The sequence below is a fragment of the Pelodiscus sinensis genome, chromosome 17, assembly GCF_049634645.1.
Source record: "Pelodiscus sinensis isolate JC-2024 chromosome 17, ASM4963464v1, whole genome shotgun sequence".
Lineage (NCBI taxonomy): Eukaryota > Metazoa > Chordata > Testudines > Trionychidae > Pelodiscus > Pelodiscus sinensis.
The window spans coordinates 32456462-32474283 of record NC_134727.1 but is presented as its reverse complement, the minus strand read 5'-3'; the positions used below and the strand labels follow the sequence as shown (position 1 = coordinate 32474283).

General features: G+C 44.4%; 1 protein-coding gene across 1 annotated transcript in view; it reads left to right on the top strand.

Annotated features, from left to right (window-relative positions):
• The window catches only part of COL23A1 (collagen type XXIII alpha 1 chain), a 395641-nt gene that overhangs the window by 329474 nt on the left and 48345 nt on the right, over positions 1-17822 (top strand). Inside the window, exons 6-8 of the mRNA XM_075900481.1 lie at positions 1263-1289; positions 9134-9160; positions 10353-10379. Coding sequence (XP_075756596.1) covers positions 1263-1289; positions 9134-9160; positions 10353-10379 — 81 coding nt within the window. The remainder of the gene's footprint in view (positions 1-1262; positions 1290-9133; positions 9161-10352; positions 10380-17822) is intronic.

Genomic DNA, 17822 nt, shown 5'->3' with positions numbered 1-17822 from the left:
TGAGGTACGTACTGTGCGTTTCCTTTGGGAATCCTGAAAGGGGCAGATTTAAAGGCTAGTTACGATTGCTAAGACCCTGATCTTGCAAATATTTATTCATGCATCTGACTTGATGTGACTACTAGGGATTAGGAATGTGAAAGTGTAACTGTGTTCACTGTTAACAGGGGTGGCCCGTGATTATAGGCCGACTCAGCCGTCACCTAGGGCGCCGCCTTCAACGGCAGCCGATGATGATGTCACAGGGTGCCCGATGATGACGTCATTCCATTGACGGCCGTGCAGGCGGGGGTGCCAATTGCGCATTCCGCCTGGGGTTCCAGCTCCGCAGCCTGCCTCGGGCCACTCCTGACTGTTAACCAATGAGCCTGGGCTCTTCAGTTAACCTTCATGATTACACGCAGACTTCCAGTACACACAGGGAGTTGGCATAAAAGCCGGCTTCCCACCCACACTGGCTCGCGGGGAGCCGCGTGCCCCCATCCCCACCCCTCCGTGTGTAACCCTGTGACCTCTTACACAGTTAATTAATTAACACATTGTAATACCCCTTCTAGAGATGTGAAAGTTAACCAATTAACTGGTGGGGGCTGGAGCTCCAGCCTCATGGAGGGTCTGCAGTGGACAGGCCCCCTACAAACACATACACACAGTTGACCAACTAAACACTATGCTTAACTGCTTAGCCAATTAAACGGGATTTTACATCTCTAGTGACTACTCTGGTGAGTGAAACTGAGCATCTGTGTATGTCTGCAGGACTGTGGGCTAAAGAGCCTCTGTCCCCAGCAGGACTCCCATTACGGTCAGTGGGAATGTTGCAGGGTAATAGGAGGCCCATAGAATCTCTGTAAAATGTCAAGTTCCTTTCCCTATTGTTTTACAATCTAAAGGTCAGTCGGACGTTGAGTCACGGGTGGGATCCATTTTGGGTTCTGTGCTGCTGCTGCATGCAAGGTGCTTTAAAACTCCCAGCGAGATCTAAGCATCGTGCCTGAAGGGAATCATCTCATTGCTCCCATCAGTCCTTTGTTTCCTTTCACACCCTTTCATGCTCTCTATGATCTATTATTTGGTCTGCCTTGTTTTTATTGTTCTCTTGAGAAATACTATTATTGAATCTTGACAAAGCGGTAAGATTTATTCATCTAATCCACAATGCACTAGATCGCATCTAGAGCTTCTTTTAGAGCATGGCTAAAATAGTTGCATGCACAAATTATTCTCCCTTTGTAATCTATTATCTTTCCTTCCCTTTTTAGGGGCCTCTTGGTTTGGACGGCAGGCCAGTAAGTAGTGTGCTAAGTGTCAGATGTACCATTTATTTGTTTCTAGTTACTCTATGAGACCGCTCTGTGCAGAGCCAACTATTATAATACTGGAACTCTCTGTCTTATAATTGTTACAAGGTGCAGTACAGCAAGGTCACTCTGTGCTTTGTAACGCAAACTGACTTTAAGATTTACTAGTTTAGGCCCTGATTGGACAGATGATAGAGTCCAAGCAAATTGCAGCACCTACATGGAAACCTGTTGACTTCAGTGGGATTCAGCACAGTGTGCAAAGCTAAGTTTAACCAGTTAACTGACTAAACAGGGGCAAGCAGGCTGGAGCAGCCCCCATGCTGCAGATGGGAGCTGCTCCAGCCCAGCTGCTTCCAACCTTGCACTGGGCTCCCTGCTCCCATGAGCTGGGACTCTGCAGCCTCACATAGGGAGGGTGTAGCAATTGGGGGGGGGGGCTGATGGCAACCTTGCGTGGGGCTAGAAGGGGCACCCAGGGTGACTCCCAGCCTGCAAAGGCTGGGAGCCAGCAGCCCTCCAGGTCTGGAACAGCCCTTCTGCCCATGGTGGGCCGCAGGCAGGGGGCTGCTCGTGGGCAATAGGTAACCCTTACCTGGTAAGCATCACCTGTTAAGTTTCCCATTCGCATCCCTAATCCGTACAGGTTCAGGACCCTGTGAGCTTTTACTCTGACAGGTGACTAATGTAACACTGTCATTCTGGAGTTCCATGGTGTTTGAATTTCAGAAATGTTTATATACGCTGTGCTCAGTTCGCATATAAAAAGATGCGTTTTTCCAAGCGCCAGCCCTATAAACTCAACTGGGGATCAGAAAGCAAAGTTGGATTCTTTCCTTCTTGAGCATCATTTCTAGCAACACATGTTCTACCGGACAAATTTTGCACATTGCTTTCCATGAGTTTTTTTATAGATTGACCCAGTAAGTGGAACTTAAACAGCCCCATTGATGCACTGGAGAGAACAAAATCAAGTGCACACTGTTAGGTGGGTGCTAATAGGAGAAACAAGATATAATAAATTATTTAAATTGCAAAAGGGACCAGTCTGCGTCTGTCACAGAGGGAGCTAATCAGCTGAGTAGTGTTTCTCCAGAATGGTTTGGAAGTAGTGCCCGTATGCATGAAATACTGAAATTTGAAGTACCATTTTGTGCTGCATTAGGATAGACCATAGTCTGGAATCCATTTTTACATTATGTTCTCTTGACTTCTTTCTTTTGGTTGGAAGCCTATTGGAAATCCAGGTATCTGTCTCCTTATATTGTTTACAAAATCAGACCCTTTTGGTAACATGCTAACTGAACTTTGGCCATTTATGATTTTTTTCATAGAAGATACTTAAGAGCCATCATTTGTATATTGTTTTCATGCTGCATTTCCTTCTGCAATCACTAGAGGGCCCCATTTGAGTTTTTTTTTTTTAAGCTCCAATCATTGAGTGGCTTTTGAAAAAACAAATAGGAGCTATTGCATTTGTTTCAACTGCAAAGTTGTTCTAAATGTTTGTTAGCCACTTTGAGAATGTTTGGTTATGGCTGCAAACATGCTCTAGTTCTGTTACTACATAAAAAAAGATTGAACCTCTCTAGTTCGGCAACATCCGTGATCTGGCATGATTTTACTTAGCTGGATGTCCACTTACCATGGGTCTGGCCATGTCTCCTGCAGTCCCATAACATTGGTTTATAGCCACCAGTCCTGGCTCTTGGTGTTCTGTGCGGTTATTTAGCTCTAAATTACCCCAGATGTCTCCTAAGAGCCCAGTAAGCAAAGGAAGTGTTGGTAATGCTGCTAGACAATATTGACCTCCCATGGTCCAGCAAATTCTTTGTTTTGACACCAGTCAGGTCCTGAGGATGCCAGACTAGAGAGGCTCAACCTGTAGTAGAAAACTGTAAGACCAGCATGAGAATCTTTGCTCAAAATTCAAACCAATCCAGAATTTGTCTTTTTTTGGCCTCCCTGGAAAGAAGAAATATTAGAAGTTCCATGAAAGGACCTGGTTCCATGTTTTCCACACACACACCCTTTTAAGGATACATAGGATGGGACTTTGAAAGGCACTGAAGAGAGTTAGAAGACAGATTTTAAAGGTAGTTAGGTGTCAAAAGCTGCAGAGAGGTGATTGTGGGAATGTCAAAAGCATCTTGTCACCTACCTTCCATTGATTTCACTGGCACTTAGGGGTGTTTGAAAATTCCAGACCACACCTATGTAAGCTCCTAAATGCCTTTACAGATCTGGCCTTTTGTGCCTAACTTTCTTCAGCTCCTTGGAAATTTCAGCCAAGAGCTTTGAATAGATTTTCCTGGGCTCCTTTGTTGTCAGCATATACCTGCAACCAAGTGTTTGCTGGATAGGATTCTGAGTGGAGAGGGGCTTGAAATCCACCACAGGGTGACCTACTTTTCTGCAGACCAATCATTCTTTTGGTCCACGTACCAAACATCCACCCCCATAAAGAGAAGCAAACTGTCAGGTTAGAGCATCACAATGGTGGCCTCTGGCCTCTAAATTGATGAATGTATATAAGAATGATGTCGGTGTGTATGTAACACCAGCAGATACTGATCATCTGTGGGCAGAATCAAACCTGGGACTTCTGGAACTCAGTGCATGAGCCTCTACTGCATGAGCTAATAGCCAGCTGCCTATTAGCTAAAACTGTAGAACAGACTAATTATTCTCTCTAAGGCTACGTCTACACTGTCTGCTTGTTGCGGAAGAGGAAATGCAAATGGAGCACTCATTTGCATATCTCGCGCACTCATTTGCATATCTTCTTCCGATCCTTTTTGCAGAAGAGGTTTTTGCGATAAAAAGCCCTGTGTAGACGGGGCCAGTTGTTGGGGGGAAAAACCCCTTTTGCACAAGAGCCCTTACTCCTCAAACAATGAGGTTTACAGGCTCTTGCGCAAAAGGGTTTTTTTCCAACAAATGGCCCCATCTACACAGAACTTGTTATTGTAAAAACCTCTTCCGCAAAAAGGATCAGAAGAAGATATGCAAATGAGAGCACCGAATATGCAAATGAGTGCTCCATTTGCATTTCCTCTTCCGCAAAAAACACAGTGTAGACATAGCTTAGGTGATCTCAGTGCCATGAGATAGGACAGTGAACAGTGAACCATACCCAGCAGGTGTAAGGATTACATGTACAGCAGACATAGGCTATCATCCCAATCTTGCAAGAGGCTCCCCAGGCATTCCCTGCAGTGAGGCTCTTTGCAGTAGCAGTCGTCCGTCAGCATAGACTCTCCTGCAGGATCAGAACTCATGTCCATACTTGTTGTTCTCAGCTTTTTTTTTCCCCCCCACCAGAAATATTTGATGGATTTTTTTTTCTTTAAGAAAGAAAATAAAATCACAGGGTTTGCTTAGTCTAAAAGGAGAACAAGTGAGTCTGATTTTCTCTTTTCGAGTCATGTTAATGTCTTTATCAGTAATGCTTTTAATTTCAACACATTTTAAAAATAAAATAAAATATAAAAGAAACCTCACTTTGTCCTTTAAAAAGGGGGAGGAGTAGAAAAAGACTGGAACCAAAGGTGACTGGTCAGTGGGCACTCGGGGTAACACCAGCCATGTAACTTACACCCTAGCCTGGGAAGGACCAGAATAATCCCTCTCCACTCCAGGTGCTGCCTCCCTGCCCTTACTCTGTCCCCTTCCCGCCTCTTCGCTGCTCTTGCTCTGCTCCTGCCCCTCCTCTTTCCCCAGCTAAGGTGGCCACTCCCCTCCCCTACACTCACTAGCAGTAAATAGTTTGATTTAGTTTTGCAGAGACAATCTCCTCTGGCTTTTGCCCATCCCTACAGAAAACACATGGGGACAGAGAAAAGGCAAATGTGGTTTGTTTGTTTTTTAAATCCAAACACCCGGCCTGGGCCCTCAGTTTCTTGGAACATGCTGAGATCTGGTCTGAAATTAGCAAAAAGGCAAAGGAAAAAAAGAATCGTAAATTAAAAGAAGAAACCGAAACCACAAATACATATAACATGCACTACAGGGCCCATTCTACTCTCTGAGGATATGTCTACACTACCCCGCTAGTTCGAACTAGGAGGGTAATGTAGGCATACCGCACTTGCAAATGAAGCCCGGGATTTGAATTTCCCGGGCTTCATTTGCATAAGCGGGGCGCCGCCATTTTTAAAACCCCGCTGGTTCGAACCCCGTGCAGTGCGGCTACACAGGGCACGAACTAGGTAGTTCGAACTAGGCTTCCTAGTTCGAACTACTATTACTCCTCGTTCCTCGAGTAACGGTAGTTCGAACTAGGAAGCCTAGTTCGAACTACCTAGTTCGTGCCCCGTGTAGCCGCGCTGCACGGGGTTCGAACCAGCGGGGTTTTAAAAATGGCGGCGCCCCGCTTATGCAAATGAAGCCCGGGAAATTCAAATCCCGGGCTTCATTTGCAACTGCGGTATGCCTACATTACTCTCCTAGTTTGAACTAGCGGGGTAGTGTAGACATACCCTGAGTGTGGATTGATGCTTATGGCCGGAAGTTAAATGCAAGCCCCAAGGCTGGAAGAGACTCCTCTGGGGAGACAAAGCCAAATTGAAAGAAAAAGCAAATCGAGTACGTCAGATTGCCATACTCAGGCCTTGTCTACACTGGCACATTGTGTTGCTAAAAACTGCCTTTTGGTGACAAAACAGTGAGAGCATTTACATTTCAAATCAACTTTTTTGGGGAAAATATTTTAAAAGGGCTCTAGAGGTGATCCTGGTAATTACAGGCCAGTAAGTCTAACATCAGTACCGGGCCAATTTAGTTGGAACTGTGGTTAAGAATAGAATCGTCAGACACGTAGATGAACATAATTTGTTGGAGAAAAGTCAACATGGACTCTGTAAAGGGAAATCATCCCTTACTAATCTACCAGAGTTCTTTGAGGGGGTCAATAAACGTGGACAAGGGGGATCCAGTGGATATAGTGTACTTAGATTTCCAGAATGCCTTTGACAAGGTCCTCACCAAAGGCTCTTAAGTAAAGTTAGTTATCATGGGGATAAGTTAGTTATCATGGTTAAGACAGGAAACAAAGGGTAGGAATAAATGGTCAGTTTTCAGAATGGAGAGAGGTAACTAGTGGGATCCCCCAAGGGTCCATACCGGGACCACTCCTATTTAACCTATTTATAAATGATCTGGAGAAAGGGGTAAACAATGAGGTGGCAAAATTTGTAGATGATACAAACCTGCTTAAGATATTTAAGAACAAAGCAGACTGTGAAGAGCTTAAAAAAGATCTTACCAAAGTAAGTGATTGGGCAACAAAATGGCAAATGAAATTTAATGTTGATAAATGCAAAGTAATGCACATTGGAAAAAATAATCCAACTATACATACAATATGATAGGGGCTAATTTACCTATAATCAATCCAAAGAGAGATCTTTGAGTCATTGTAGATCATTCTCTGAAAACATCCACTCAATGTGCACTGGCAGTCAAAAAAGCAAACAGAATGTTAGGAATCATTAAAAAGGGATAGAGAATAAGACAGAATATCTTATTGCCTCTATATAAATTCATGGTACGCCTGCATCTTGGGTACTGCGTACAGATGTGGTCACTTCATCTCAAAAAAGATATATTGACATTGGAAAAGGTTCAGAAAAAGGCAACAAAAAAGATTAGGGGTTTGGAACAGGTGCCATATGAAGAGAGATTAAAAGAATGAGACATTTCATCTTAGAAAAGAGGAGACTAAAGGGGGATATGATAGAGGTCTATAAGTCATGTCAGGTATGGAGAAAATGAATAAGAAAAAGATATTTACTTGTTCCCATAACATGAGAACTAAGGTTCATCAAATGAAATTAATAGGTGGCAGGTTTAAAACAAACAAAAGGAAGTTTTTCTTCACACATTGCAATCAACCTCTGGAACTTCTTGACAGATGAAGTTGTGTAGACCAGGACGTTAAGGGTATGTCTACACTGCAATGCTATTTCGGGATACTAGAGGTATCCCAAAATAGCTACCCCGCATCTTTTGAATGTGTCTGCTATTTCGAAATATAGTAGAGGCACTATTTTGCCATCCCTGTAAATCACATTCTACAAGGAGTAAGAGATGGCTCAAAATAGTGCTTTATTTTGAAATTTGGCGCTGTGTAGACTTGAAATAGACTCGAAATTGCGTATCTTATTTTGAGTTTCAGGTGCTGTGTATACGCATCCTAACAGGGTTAAAAAGGAACTAGATAAATTAATGGAAGTTAGGTCCATCAATACTTATTAGCCAGAATTGGCAGGAATGGTGTCACTAGCCTCTGTTTGTCAGGGGCTGGAAATGGATAACAGAAGAGGGATCACTTGTCGACTACCTGTTCTGTTCACTCCCTCTGGGCATCTGGCATTGGCCACTGTTGAAAAACAGGATATTGAGGTAGATGAATCTTTGGTCTGACCCAGTATGGCTGTTATGTTCTAAAGACACTCAGTTTTGGTGATGAAAAACTTCAACCCCTGTGAGAGATTTTCTTTTCTTTTCCCTTTATTGATGACAAAGAGCTCCATGTGGGCTCTGCTATTTGTTTTATCAAGAGAACTGGCTTCCACAAGTATCCCACAATGCCTGCCCTGGTGCATGTGCTCAGTGTTTTGTGATTTCTGCTGCCCTGCAGGCATGCCTCCTTCCTCTTTCAAAGATCTGGGAAGTATCTGACAGCTGAGTGAGCTACTTCCTATGGGGGGAAAAGAGCAAATCATTGGAATGTTCCTGTTCTGCCCTGCTAGGGACATAGCAGTAGGCAGACTGCTGCTGCAGGGGGAGGGCTGGAGAGACAGCTGTGCTGCTTTGACTTCCTCAGCTCAGGGCGCTCACAGAGCTACAAGGGAATCCCAAGAAGTGCAGGGATCAGCTCTGCCTTCCCACAACATTGCACTGTGGGGCGCTTACCCACAATGCTTTGCTCTGTCTGTCGACAGGATGCCAGCAATGTGGCCATGAAATGTCAACAATGGGAGGCAGAAAAATCGATTTGATTGGTTTTCACTTTTGGCAACTTTTGCATGTTGGCAGCACTTTTGTCACCAAACCTTCCCAGTGTAGCTATAGTCGCAGACAAGGCTGCTCCCGAGCTTGTCCATGAAATACCCTTGAAAGTACAGGACCAGCACTATTGCCTGGGGCCAGACTTGCAGCAAATGGGCTGCCGTGCAAGCAGGCAAATACTTCTGCCATTGCATCTCCCTTTTGACTCCTCCCTACGCTGTAGCATGTCTGGCCTTGCTTTAGCTAATGCTTATGCCATTAATTGCACTGAATGGAAAGGAAATTCTTCCTTTGCCTTCACCTGTGAGTGAAACACACATCCGATCATTTTAATTGCCTTTTTGGGGTTCCACCTCCCTCTCCCTGCACGTCTCAGACAGAGCTATTTTGGGGGAACAGCAAACAGGACAAAAAAAGCAGCCTGCTCTCTACCTATATTTCAAATGGTTGTTTAAATGGGAATAGCATACTGAGCAGGTGCTTCTAGAAATGATTGAAATGCTCAAACAAGTCCTTCTTATAGTAAACATCAATATCACGTGCACTTGAGATACAGATAGAAATGCTTTTTCTATTTAGTCTGGTGGTTTCTGCTGATGAACAGGAAACAGAATGTGGTCTTACTAGTCCTTCATTAGCCGTATGCCTCTTTTCTAAAACAGAATGTGACATATATAAAAAAGAAAGAGAAATAGAGTTGAAAGGGAATGAAATCATGAAGTAAAAAATCTTATTCTTTCTGCTCACAGGACTAGAGCAGAGATGAGGGCACTCATATATATGCTGCTTTTTTATTCTGATCTCATTTCTATTTACAGGGATCTCCAGGACCAAAAGGGGAAAAGGTAAAGACTAAACTCATCACAACGTATCTTTACAAACCTCTTTACAATGCATTAGAAAATACTTATTGTTTCACGAGCACTGGGATTTTGTCGGTTAGGCTCTTAGACAGCAGCCTTGTCTTCTAATGGTTTCATGGTGGAGCATGCAGCCATAGGGCTAAAGTCTCCCCTTGGGAAAACCCCTGGAAGGGAAAAAGTTACAGCAGGAAATGCTCTGCCAGGGTAGACACAGTGTCACATTCTCACCTGAGGGGAGGATGGATTAGCAGATGCCAATTCAGGGGTGGGCAATAATTTTAGATGTGGGGCCACTTCATTAATTTTTCAGGTGGCCCCAGACTGTCCCGGAAGGGGTGGGGCCTTGGGCAGAAAGGGCGAGGCCAGGACACTTCTGTGCTCCCCTGCCTACAGACTTTGATTGGCCTGGAGGTGGGGGATCACGTGAAGTCTTTCCTCCCCCTCCCCCACCACATTCCCTGCCTAGAGAGAACTGCCAAATGTTCTGAACAGCTGGCGGTTCCCTCTAGGCATCTGCGCCCCTGGTGGCAGGAGAAGACTTCTCGCTCCCTGCCCCCACCCTGCAAGGGGCGTGCGGCACTTAGAGTGGACTGGTCCCCAGGCCCTGATTGGCCTGGGGATGGGGGAGTGGCAGGGCATCCACGGACCAGATCCACCCATTTGGCAGGCTGGGTCCAGCCTATGGAGGCCCCTTTGCCCACCCCGTGCTAGCTCTTCAAAGCGATAGTGTTCCACACCATAGAACTTGAAATATCCACATGCCATCCTTTTCTCCAGCCGCACAGAGAGCTTTGTGGCCATGTGTTCCCATTTCCAACCCTATTGCCACGCTCTGTCTCCCCACTGAGCCACGGAATGGGGATTATTGTTGCAATGCACGATCTCAGCCCAGGTACCATTTTTCCACATAAGTTACAGGCTTAGAAATGGGAAATAGCTTGGAGTTGCTGCTCACCTCCTTCCATTGCAGAATTGCTCCCTGTCACATTGTCTCAAGGCCTTTTCCTGCCTGGTTTTGAACGAATTAAGCTGGGGAGTGGCGGGGGAGGGGAGGGGACCTTAGCATTTCTCTTAGGACACCATTCTACATTCTACTGGCCTCCCACGCTGTCTTGCATATCTGAGACTTGAACTCTAATTGCTCCTCTGCCTTCCTGTTTTGTGTGACACGTAGGGTGAACAAGGGGACATCGGCCCAAGGGTAAGTACTAATCGCACTTCTCTTATTTTTCTAAAACATAACCAAACCCCACTATGGTAAAGGAACGCAAATCTGAGTGTAATATTAGTCAATGCAAACTGTCATGCAGTGAAGGGTTAGAAAGGTTGAGTCTGCCATCAGTATTGAGTCTGGGGCATAAAATTTTTCTTCCTCCGAGAAGTACAGTCTGGAAACATGAAAACTTTAATTAAGAATCATCAGCCCTAGGAGACCAGGTCACTTTTGTATTTGTTACCCATCTCTAGATCTTCTTTCTCTTGAGAAAGGAGAACAAAGAAATACCAGCAGCCCCCATGTTTCACTTCAGACAATGGCTGTTAATTTATTTGTATTGTGGTCATACCTAGAGTCACCATTCAGGGATCAGAGCCCCGTTGGTGATGGACAGAGCACAAATACATATAGTGAAAAGACTCTGTTCCAGTTCTAAGTCTATGATGAGAGAGAGAAAATAGATACAACGGGCACATGTAGGAGTGTGAGGTACCAGTGAGGTATCTGATGTTACAAGTTCGTTTCATCTTCTCTCCTTTTGGTGTCTCTTTCATGCTTGTGAATTCTTTTCATGCTCTCTTCTCGCTCCCTGGTATTTGCTCAGAGCTGCCTCTGAGTGAAGACAAAGATGTAACCAACCGAAGTGAGGGGAGAGAGCAGTTTCTGCTATAACATCTGGAAACCAGTGACCTGTTGTGGAAATGAAATGAATATATATTGTTTCTAATCCGTGACGTTAATTGTTTGAAATAGGCCAACGGTGTGGGTTCCTTCAGCAAATATATGGGAACAGTCCATTAGCCAGAACAGAGCCGCTAAGTATGGTAGGTGAAGGCTCAGCATGTCAAGAATAAGACGTGATGCGGATGCCATCAGACCTGTGCTTTCCACAGTGTTTTTCTCATATGGGTACAGGTTTAATTAGCCCACAGTGTATAGACACAGGCTGAGCTGAAGTTCCTCTGACTGCTGCAGGTGTCTGGGAATGCTCAGCGTTGTTAAACTAGTGTGCACTTGCCTAAGCCTAGGGGCTGATACAGAAAGAGTAACTTAAGAGTTGGCTGTTGGAAGATGGCTCAGCTGCTACTTTGATGTGATGTTTCTTGGAATCTTGTTTTGTGTGCTGTTAAATGCAGAGTAAGCATTTTGCTAAGGAAACCCATATGGTTCCTTCCTGATGATTAGATATGCAACATTCTCCTTTGCACAGCTGTGCTCAGACTGAGTCTCTCTTACATTCTGGCAGCTTTCCTATGAGGTTGGGAGAGGTGGTTATTAGTGGAGCTGTCACTTTAAGAAGATCCAGGACACTAGTATTCCTCCAGACTCTCCATCTGTGAAGTCTCAGAATGTCCCACGCTGCTCTGATTGTACCACATAGTTAATATTGTCTTTCTTAACAAAGAGTATTAATTATCACATGTGAGCGGGTGACAGTTTATGCATGGGGGCATGAGGAAAAAACCCTCCCTCTCACATACACACTGATAGCTTTCTTTGATAGGCTAAAACACCCAGTGGATAAGGGGAAAGCAGTAGATATGGTATACCTTGACTTTAGTAAAGCATTTGATATAGTTTTGCATGACCTTCATATAGGTAAACTAGGGAAATACAATCTAGATTGGGCTACTATAAGGTGGGTGCATAATTCGTTGGATAACTGTTCCCAGAGAGTAGCTATCAATGGTTCACAGTCATGTTGGAAGGGCATAATAAGTGGATTTCCACAGGGATCAGTTTTGGGACTGGTTCTGTTCAATATCCTCATCAGTAATTTAGATATTGGCATAGAGAGTACACTTGCAGATGATACCAAGCTAGGAGGTTTGAAGGAGAGGATCATTATTCAAAATTATCTGGACAAACTAAAGAAATGTTCTGAGGTAAACAGGATGAAATTCAATAAGGACAAATTCAGAGAATTCCACTTAGGGAGGAACAGTCAATTGCACACACACAAAATAAGAAACAACTGTCCAGGAAGAAGTACTGCAGAAAAGGGACTTAGGGATCATAGTGGACCACAAGCTACCTATGAGTCAACAGTGTGACACTGTTGCAAAAAAAGCAAACATGATTCTGGGATGCATTAAAAGGAGTATCATAAGCAAGATACGAGAAATCATTCTTCCACTGTACTCTGCGCTGATTAGGCTTCAACTGGAGTATTGTGTCGAGTTCTGGGCAGCACATTTCAGGAAAGATGTGGAGAAATTAGAGAAGGTCCGGAGAAGAGCAACAAGAAAACTTAAAGGCCTTGCAAACATAACCTATGAGGGAAGACTGAAAGGACTGGGTTTCTTTAGTTTGGAAAAGAGAAGACTGAGAGGGGACATAACAGCTTTCAAGTACATCAAAAAGTGTTAGGAGGAGGAGAGAGAAAATTTATTTTCCTTGACCTCTGAGGATAGGACAAGAAGCAATGGGCTTAAATTAGAGCAAGGGAGGCTTAGGTTGGATATTAGGAAAAACTATTTGTCAGGGTAGCTAAGCACTGGAATAAATTGCCTAGGGAGGTTGTGGAATCTCCATCATTGGAGATATTTATGAGCAGGTTAGATAGACATTTGTCAGGGATGATCTAGATGGTGCTTGGTCCCGCCATGAGTGCAGAGGGACTGGACTTGATGACCTCTCGAGGTCACTTCCAGTCAGTGGAGACAACACCACTGCAGGACTGGGGGCAAGGTGTGCGGGGGGAGGGCTAGCTAGCCTCGGATGGAAGGGGCTGGGTGGAGGGCAGTCAACCGTTAGCACCATTCGGAGTGCCCAGCATGGCACTCTGGCGCTCCCATGGTAATTCAAAGGGGTACGGGTCTCTGGTTGCTGTTGCAGTTTCGGCGGCAGCGGCAGCCAGAAGCTCGGGGCCCGTTTGAAATGACAGGCCTCAAGGCAATTGCCCGCTTTGCTGCCCTCTCCTGCAAGCCAGTTCTAGTATTCTGTGATCACTGTCAGATCACAATCACAACTGAATAGGCCTTGAAAAGAATTGCAACAAAATGAGGAGTATCTAGTTACCCAGCAGAATGTGGTGTTAGGTGGGCCCTTGAGATTCAGAAGTGAACATGGGCTGGTAGCTGCTCTTGTGCATTTCAGAACATTCAGAAGAGAGTCAGAAGTGAACATTGGCTGGGGCTCTTGTGCATTTCAAAATCGGAACTCCACGTACAGCCCAAGCCAGCGGGAAATCTTGGGGTCAGCTCCGTGTGGCGCTGCTGCTTTGAAATGCCAAGGCAGAGTTTCAAAGGGGCAGTGCCGCACAGAGCCCGGGATCAGCTGTGTGGTGCTGCCCCTTTGAAACGCCACCACAGCATTTCAAAGCAGCAGGGCCACACGACGAAGCCCAGGGTACGGGCTCTGTGCGGTGCTGCTGTTTTGAAATACCCCTCTTTCCCCCCTTTGCTGCCTCTATCTGATAGATAAGCATTTGCTTATCAGACAGTTGACTAGTCCTTAACATCCTTAGCCTGCATACGTGGCCTCCGTTCTCTCTCAACGGGCAGCAAAATTGTTGTAACCAAGATGGTTTCCCAGGACAGGGTATTTTTGTCAACTGTGCTTGCGTACCTAGAATATGCAGGGAGTGCCAATTGAACTGTGGCACTTTGATTAGATGCAGAGAAATCCCAGAATAAATGTGGTATGCAAAGGGCATGCTCCTCACTTCACATACCCTTGCTTTATATATATGCCACTTTAGTAAGACAGATTGAACCTCTCTAGTCTGGAACCCTCAAGACCTGACCACTTCCGAACAAGATAATATTTGGACCACAGGATGTCTATATTGCCTAGCAGCATTACCAACCCTTCCACTGCTTACTGGGCTGTTAGAGGACATTTAGGGGTAAATTAGAGTTATAACAGCACAGAACACTGAGAGCCAGGACTGGTGGCTGTAAATAAACTATATGGGACTGGGGGAAACTTGGCCATACCCATGAATTGTGGACATCTGGCTAAAAAAAATCATTCTGGACAACAGATGTTTCTAGATGAGATAGTTCTGGATTAGAGAGGTTCAGCCTGTACTGGTAGGAAAAAAACTACGCAGAGGGAAACTAGTGAAATCTGGCAACCCCGTGTGTGGGCAACAGTACACAAAATGTCTCACGAGCCATGAATAGAACCCCGATAAGCTGCATGCGGCCTGCAGGCCACAAGTTGCCCATCACTGATGTAGAGACATGAAGGAGGGAAAAGTGGATAAAGTGAAGGAACTCTTGGTACGCAGAAGAAAACCTTCGGCCTGAAAAGGGGAGGGAACTTTATACCATCCAAGTGGCTTCTCCATATTACCCAACTGAATGAATATTTGTGTGGTAATTACTCTGTTACTGCACAGCACTGTCGGTGGGAGGTGTATTGTCAGGATATGCTATTGTTATCTGTCTAGAAAATTAGAATTTCGAGAAAAAAAATCCAACAGTAAGGAGTCCTGTGACATCTTAAAGACAAACAGGCTTATTTGGGCATAAGCTTTCATGAGCTGGAGCTCACTTGGTTGATCTGTGGAGTTCCCTATTGCTTCTTCACAAACTTATTTTGAGAACTTGCTGCAGTGAACTGTGTTCTGCTGGAGAAGTGTTTCAGGTGTGTGTTTGGGGGAGGAGGGAAGCAGAGCACCTGTTAAACTGAGCCTGCACACTATTAGAATTACATTAGGTGGCACCTTAAGAAGAGGATTTAAAATTTGGGTGGGTCTTGTCACCATGCAGTGGTGGATGGTGGCATTTTGTGACAGAGTCTTTCAGTAGCTTTGGCAGAAGAATTATCTTTTTTTAATTTCAAGACAATATTATATAAACTTCTCCTGTATAACCTAGAAGTGGGACCAGGCTACCAGAAATATGCTTACTGGCCATGTGTGATGGGAAACAGACATAGAAATAACAAGGAGTCCAATGGCACTTTAAAGACTAACACATTTATTAGGGTATAGGAGCATAAGCTTTTGTGAGCTACAACTTACTTCCTCAGATGCTGAAGTTTAGGGCTTCTTCTGACATGGAGTTTATTGCCCTGTATTCCCGTAGGACGGGAACATTCAGGCTCATAGGCTTGGATGTTCTTATATAATCATCTCTAATGTCTCAGGGTGCGTCTGCACAGCAGAGCTAAAGTCGAATTAAGCTACACAACTTCAGCTACGTCAATTGCGTAGCTTAAGTTGAAATAGCTTAACTCGGCTTTTGGTGCTGTCTACATAGCAGGAAGTCAAAGGAAGAAGGCTCAGGCCCGCAGGGAGCGCAGGGCCAGCAGGGGAGTTCTGCGCTCCCTGCAGGGCTTCCTTTTTGAAATGTACAGTTCCAAGGCTGAAGTGCTGCAGGGAGACCCCCAGTAGGGCTCTTGCTACAGTTCAAAGATGGAGATGCCCTTATACACTAATCCCATGGTCACCAACCGGTCGATCGCGAGGCCTTGACCAGTCGATCGTGAGGCGTTCGGGTCCCCCCTCACCCTCCATTTCAGCCCCACTCCCAAGAAACCCCACTACCTACCTCCAGCAAAAGAAAGGGTTTTTCTGACATTTGGTCCAGTCTAGACAGGCCAAATGTTTGGAAAACTTCTTCCTACAGAAGAATTGGGGGGGAAAGTAGTAGCATAAGGATTGGGGATAGCAAGTGATGGAGAGGAGGAGAATAGAGAGGGCGGGGCTTCAAGAAAGGGGCGGGGCTTCAAGGAAGGGGTGGGGCGGTAAATCTTGGCTGGTTCTGTCATTTAAAAAGTGATCTTGGGTGTAAAAAGGTTGGAGACCACTGCACTAATCAAATAGTCGATGGAAATCCCATCGACTATTCGATTAGTTAATTAATCTAAATTGAACATCCCTAACCACAAAGTGTCTCATGACTAACCGGGTTTGATTCCCCAATGACCTGCTCCGCTTTATGGAGTGTCACGGTGGTGGATTCATTATAAAACCTCTTGAGCGGTTGTGCAGCAGTTGTCTTATGTAACTAAAAATAGGCTGAAAGCAATTCACAGATGTTGTCAATTACCCATAAAAACAATGTGCATTCAGAAGTGTTCGTGTTGCGAAATGTGTTTGTGCCCCAGTTTCTCAACGTGTTGTGTCCCTAGAGAATCTCTGGCTGTGGATCCTCAGCAGCACAGTTAAGCAATCAAATTCTGGTCCTAGAGATTTGTGGTTCACAAATAAATCAGAGGCATCTGAGCTTCTAAGGATCACTGCTCTGCTCTTCTGTTCCTGACCCTAAAATGTGCTGTCCTTTGGTACCATCTGGCCCAGTAGCTAAGTTTCCATAACTGAGCCTATATTATATCTACAGCCTCAATGGTAGCCTGATTTCCTAAAGTTGTTTCCTAGCTGATAGAGGAAGCAATGTCACAGTTCGTTGTGATGATAATCAAAAGAATAAGGAATCAGATAGAATAAATGATTGGTAATAAGAATAAAAAAGGAGAGATAACTGGTAATGTATCTAATAAGAGCCTGTTCAGTAAAATAGAATGAGGAAGGGGGAAATAGTCTATTTAATGCAAGACTTAATATAAAAATAGCACCGTTATGTTGGGACTGAAAAAACTAAAAACAAAAATACTCATTAATATTCTAGAGAAAACATATATAATGAAAATGAGGTCAATGCAGATACAGATTAAATACTGAAATTCATTGCTGTGCACTCTATTTCTATTCTTGGATGTATGTAATGCATTTAATTAGGGCTTTATTTTCTATAACCAGTGCCTGTGTAAAATGTGTGCCAAAACAGATCATTGCATACATTGGATGTAATTCTTACTCACGTTGTTACCTAAAACAGGTATTCTGTGCTAATTTTTGAGAGCTGAGTGCCCGATTCTGCAAACACTTACCTGTGTAACTTTTCTTGGCAATGCCAATTGTATGCATAAGTGTTTTCCAGATCAGTAACTTTTCCTGTGAAGTTTTCTTTCATTTATGAACAGTAGATATTCATCTCATGTTAGACCCCAGCCTTAAATTGTGAGAGATGAACTAGCCTCAGCAGGATATTGCCATAGGGAATTGACTACCCACCACTTAAAGATATAGTTCTGTTTCCCAAAGGTACTGTTATTCTCTCTAAACAAGCCCCTCTTTTATCCAGGCTGGATGTATTGATTGTCCCATAGTGTATGATCTCATTTTCTCTGACAATACAGAGGTGTAGACAGGTGACTTAAGCTCAAACGAGTGATGGACTTGGGAACATATGGGCAAGTAGAGATTTGGTGCGTGTGGCCAGAATGAGATGGTTTGTTCTTGAGAAGGCAGAAACATTATGATTTTTGTGTATGCATTGCTGCCTGTTCAAGTAACAGACCTCCAGTCAGCAGGGGGAAAGATACTACAGTCAGAGTCATTAGAAGGGCTCAGTTTATGGGAAAGTTAAAGGGAAAATTGAGAGCTTTGCCAAAAATGAGGAAGCCGCTGCC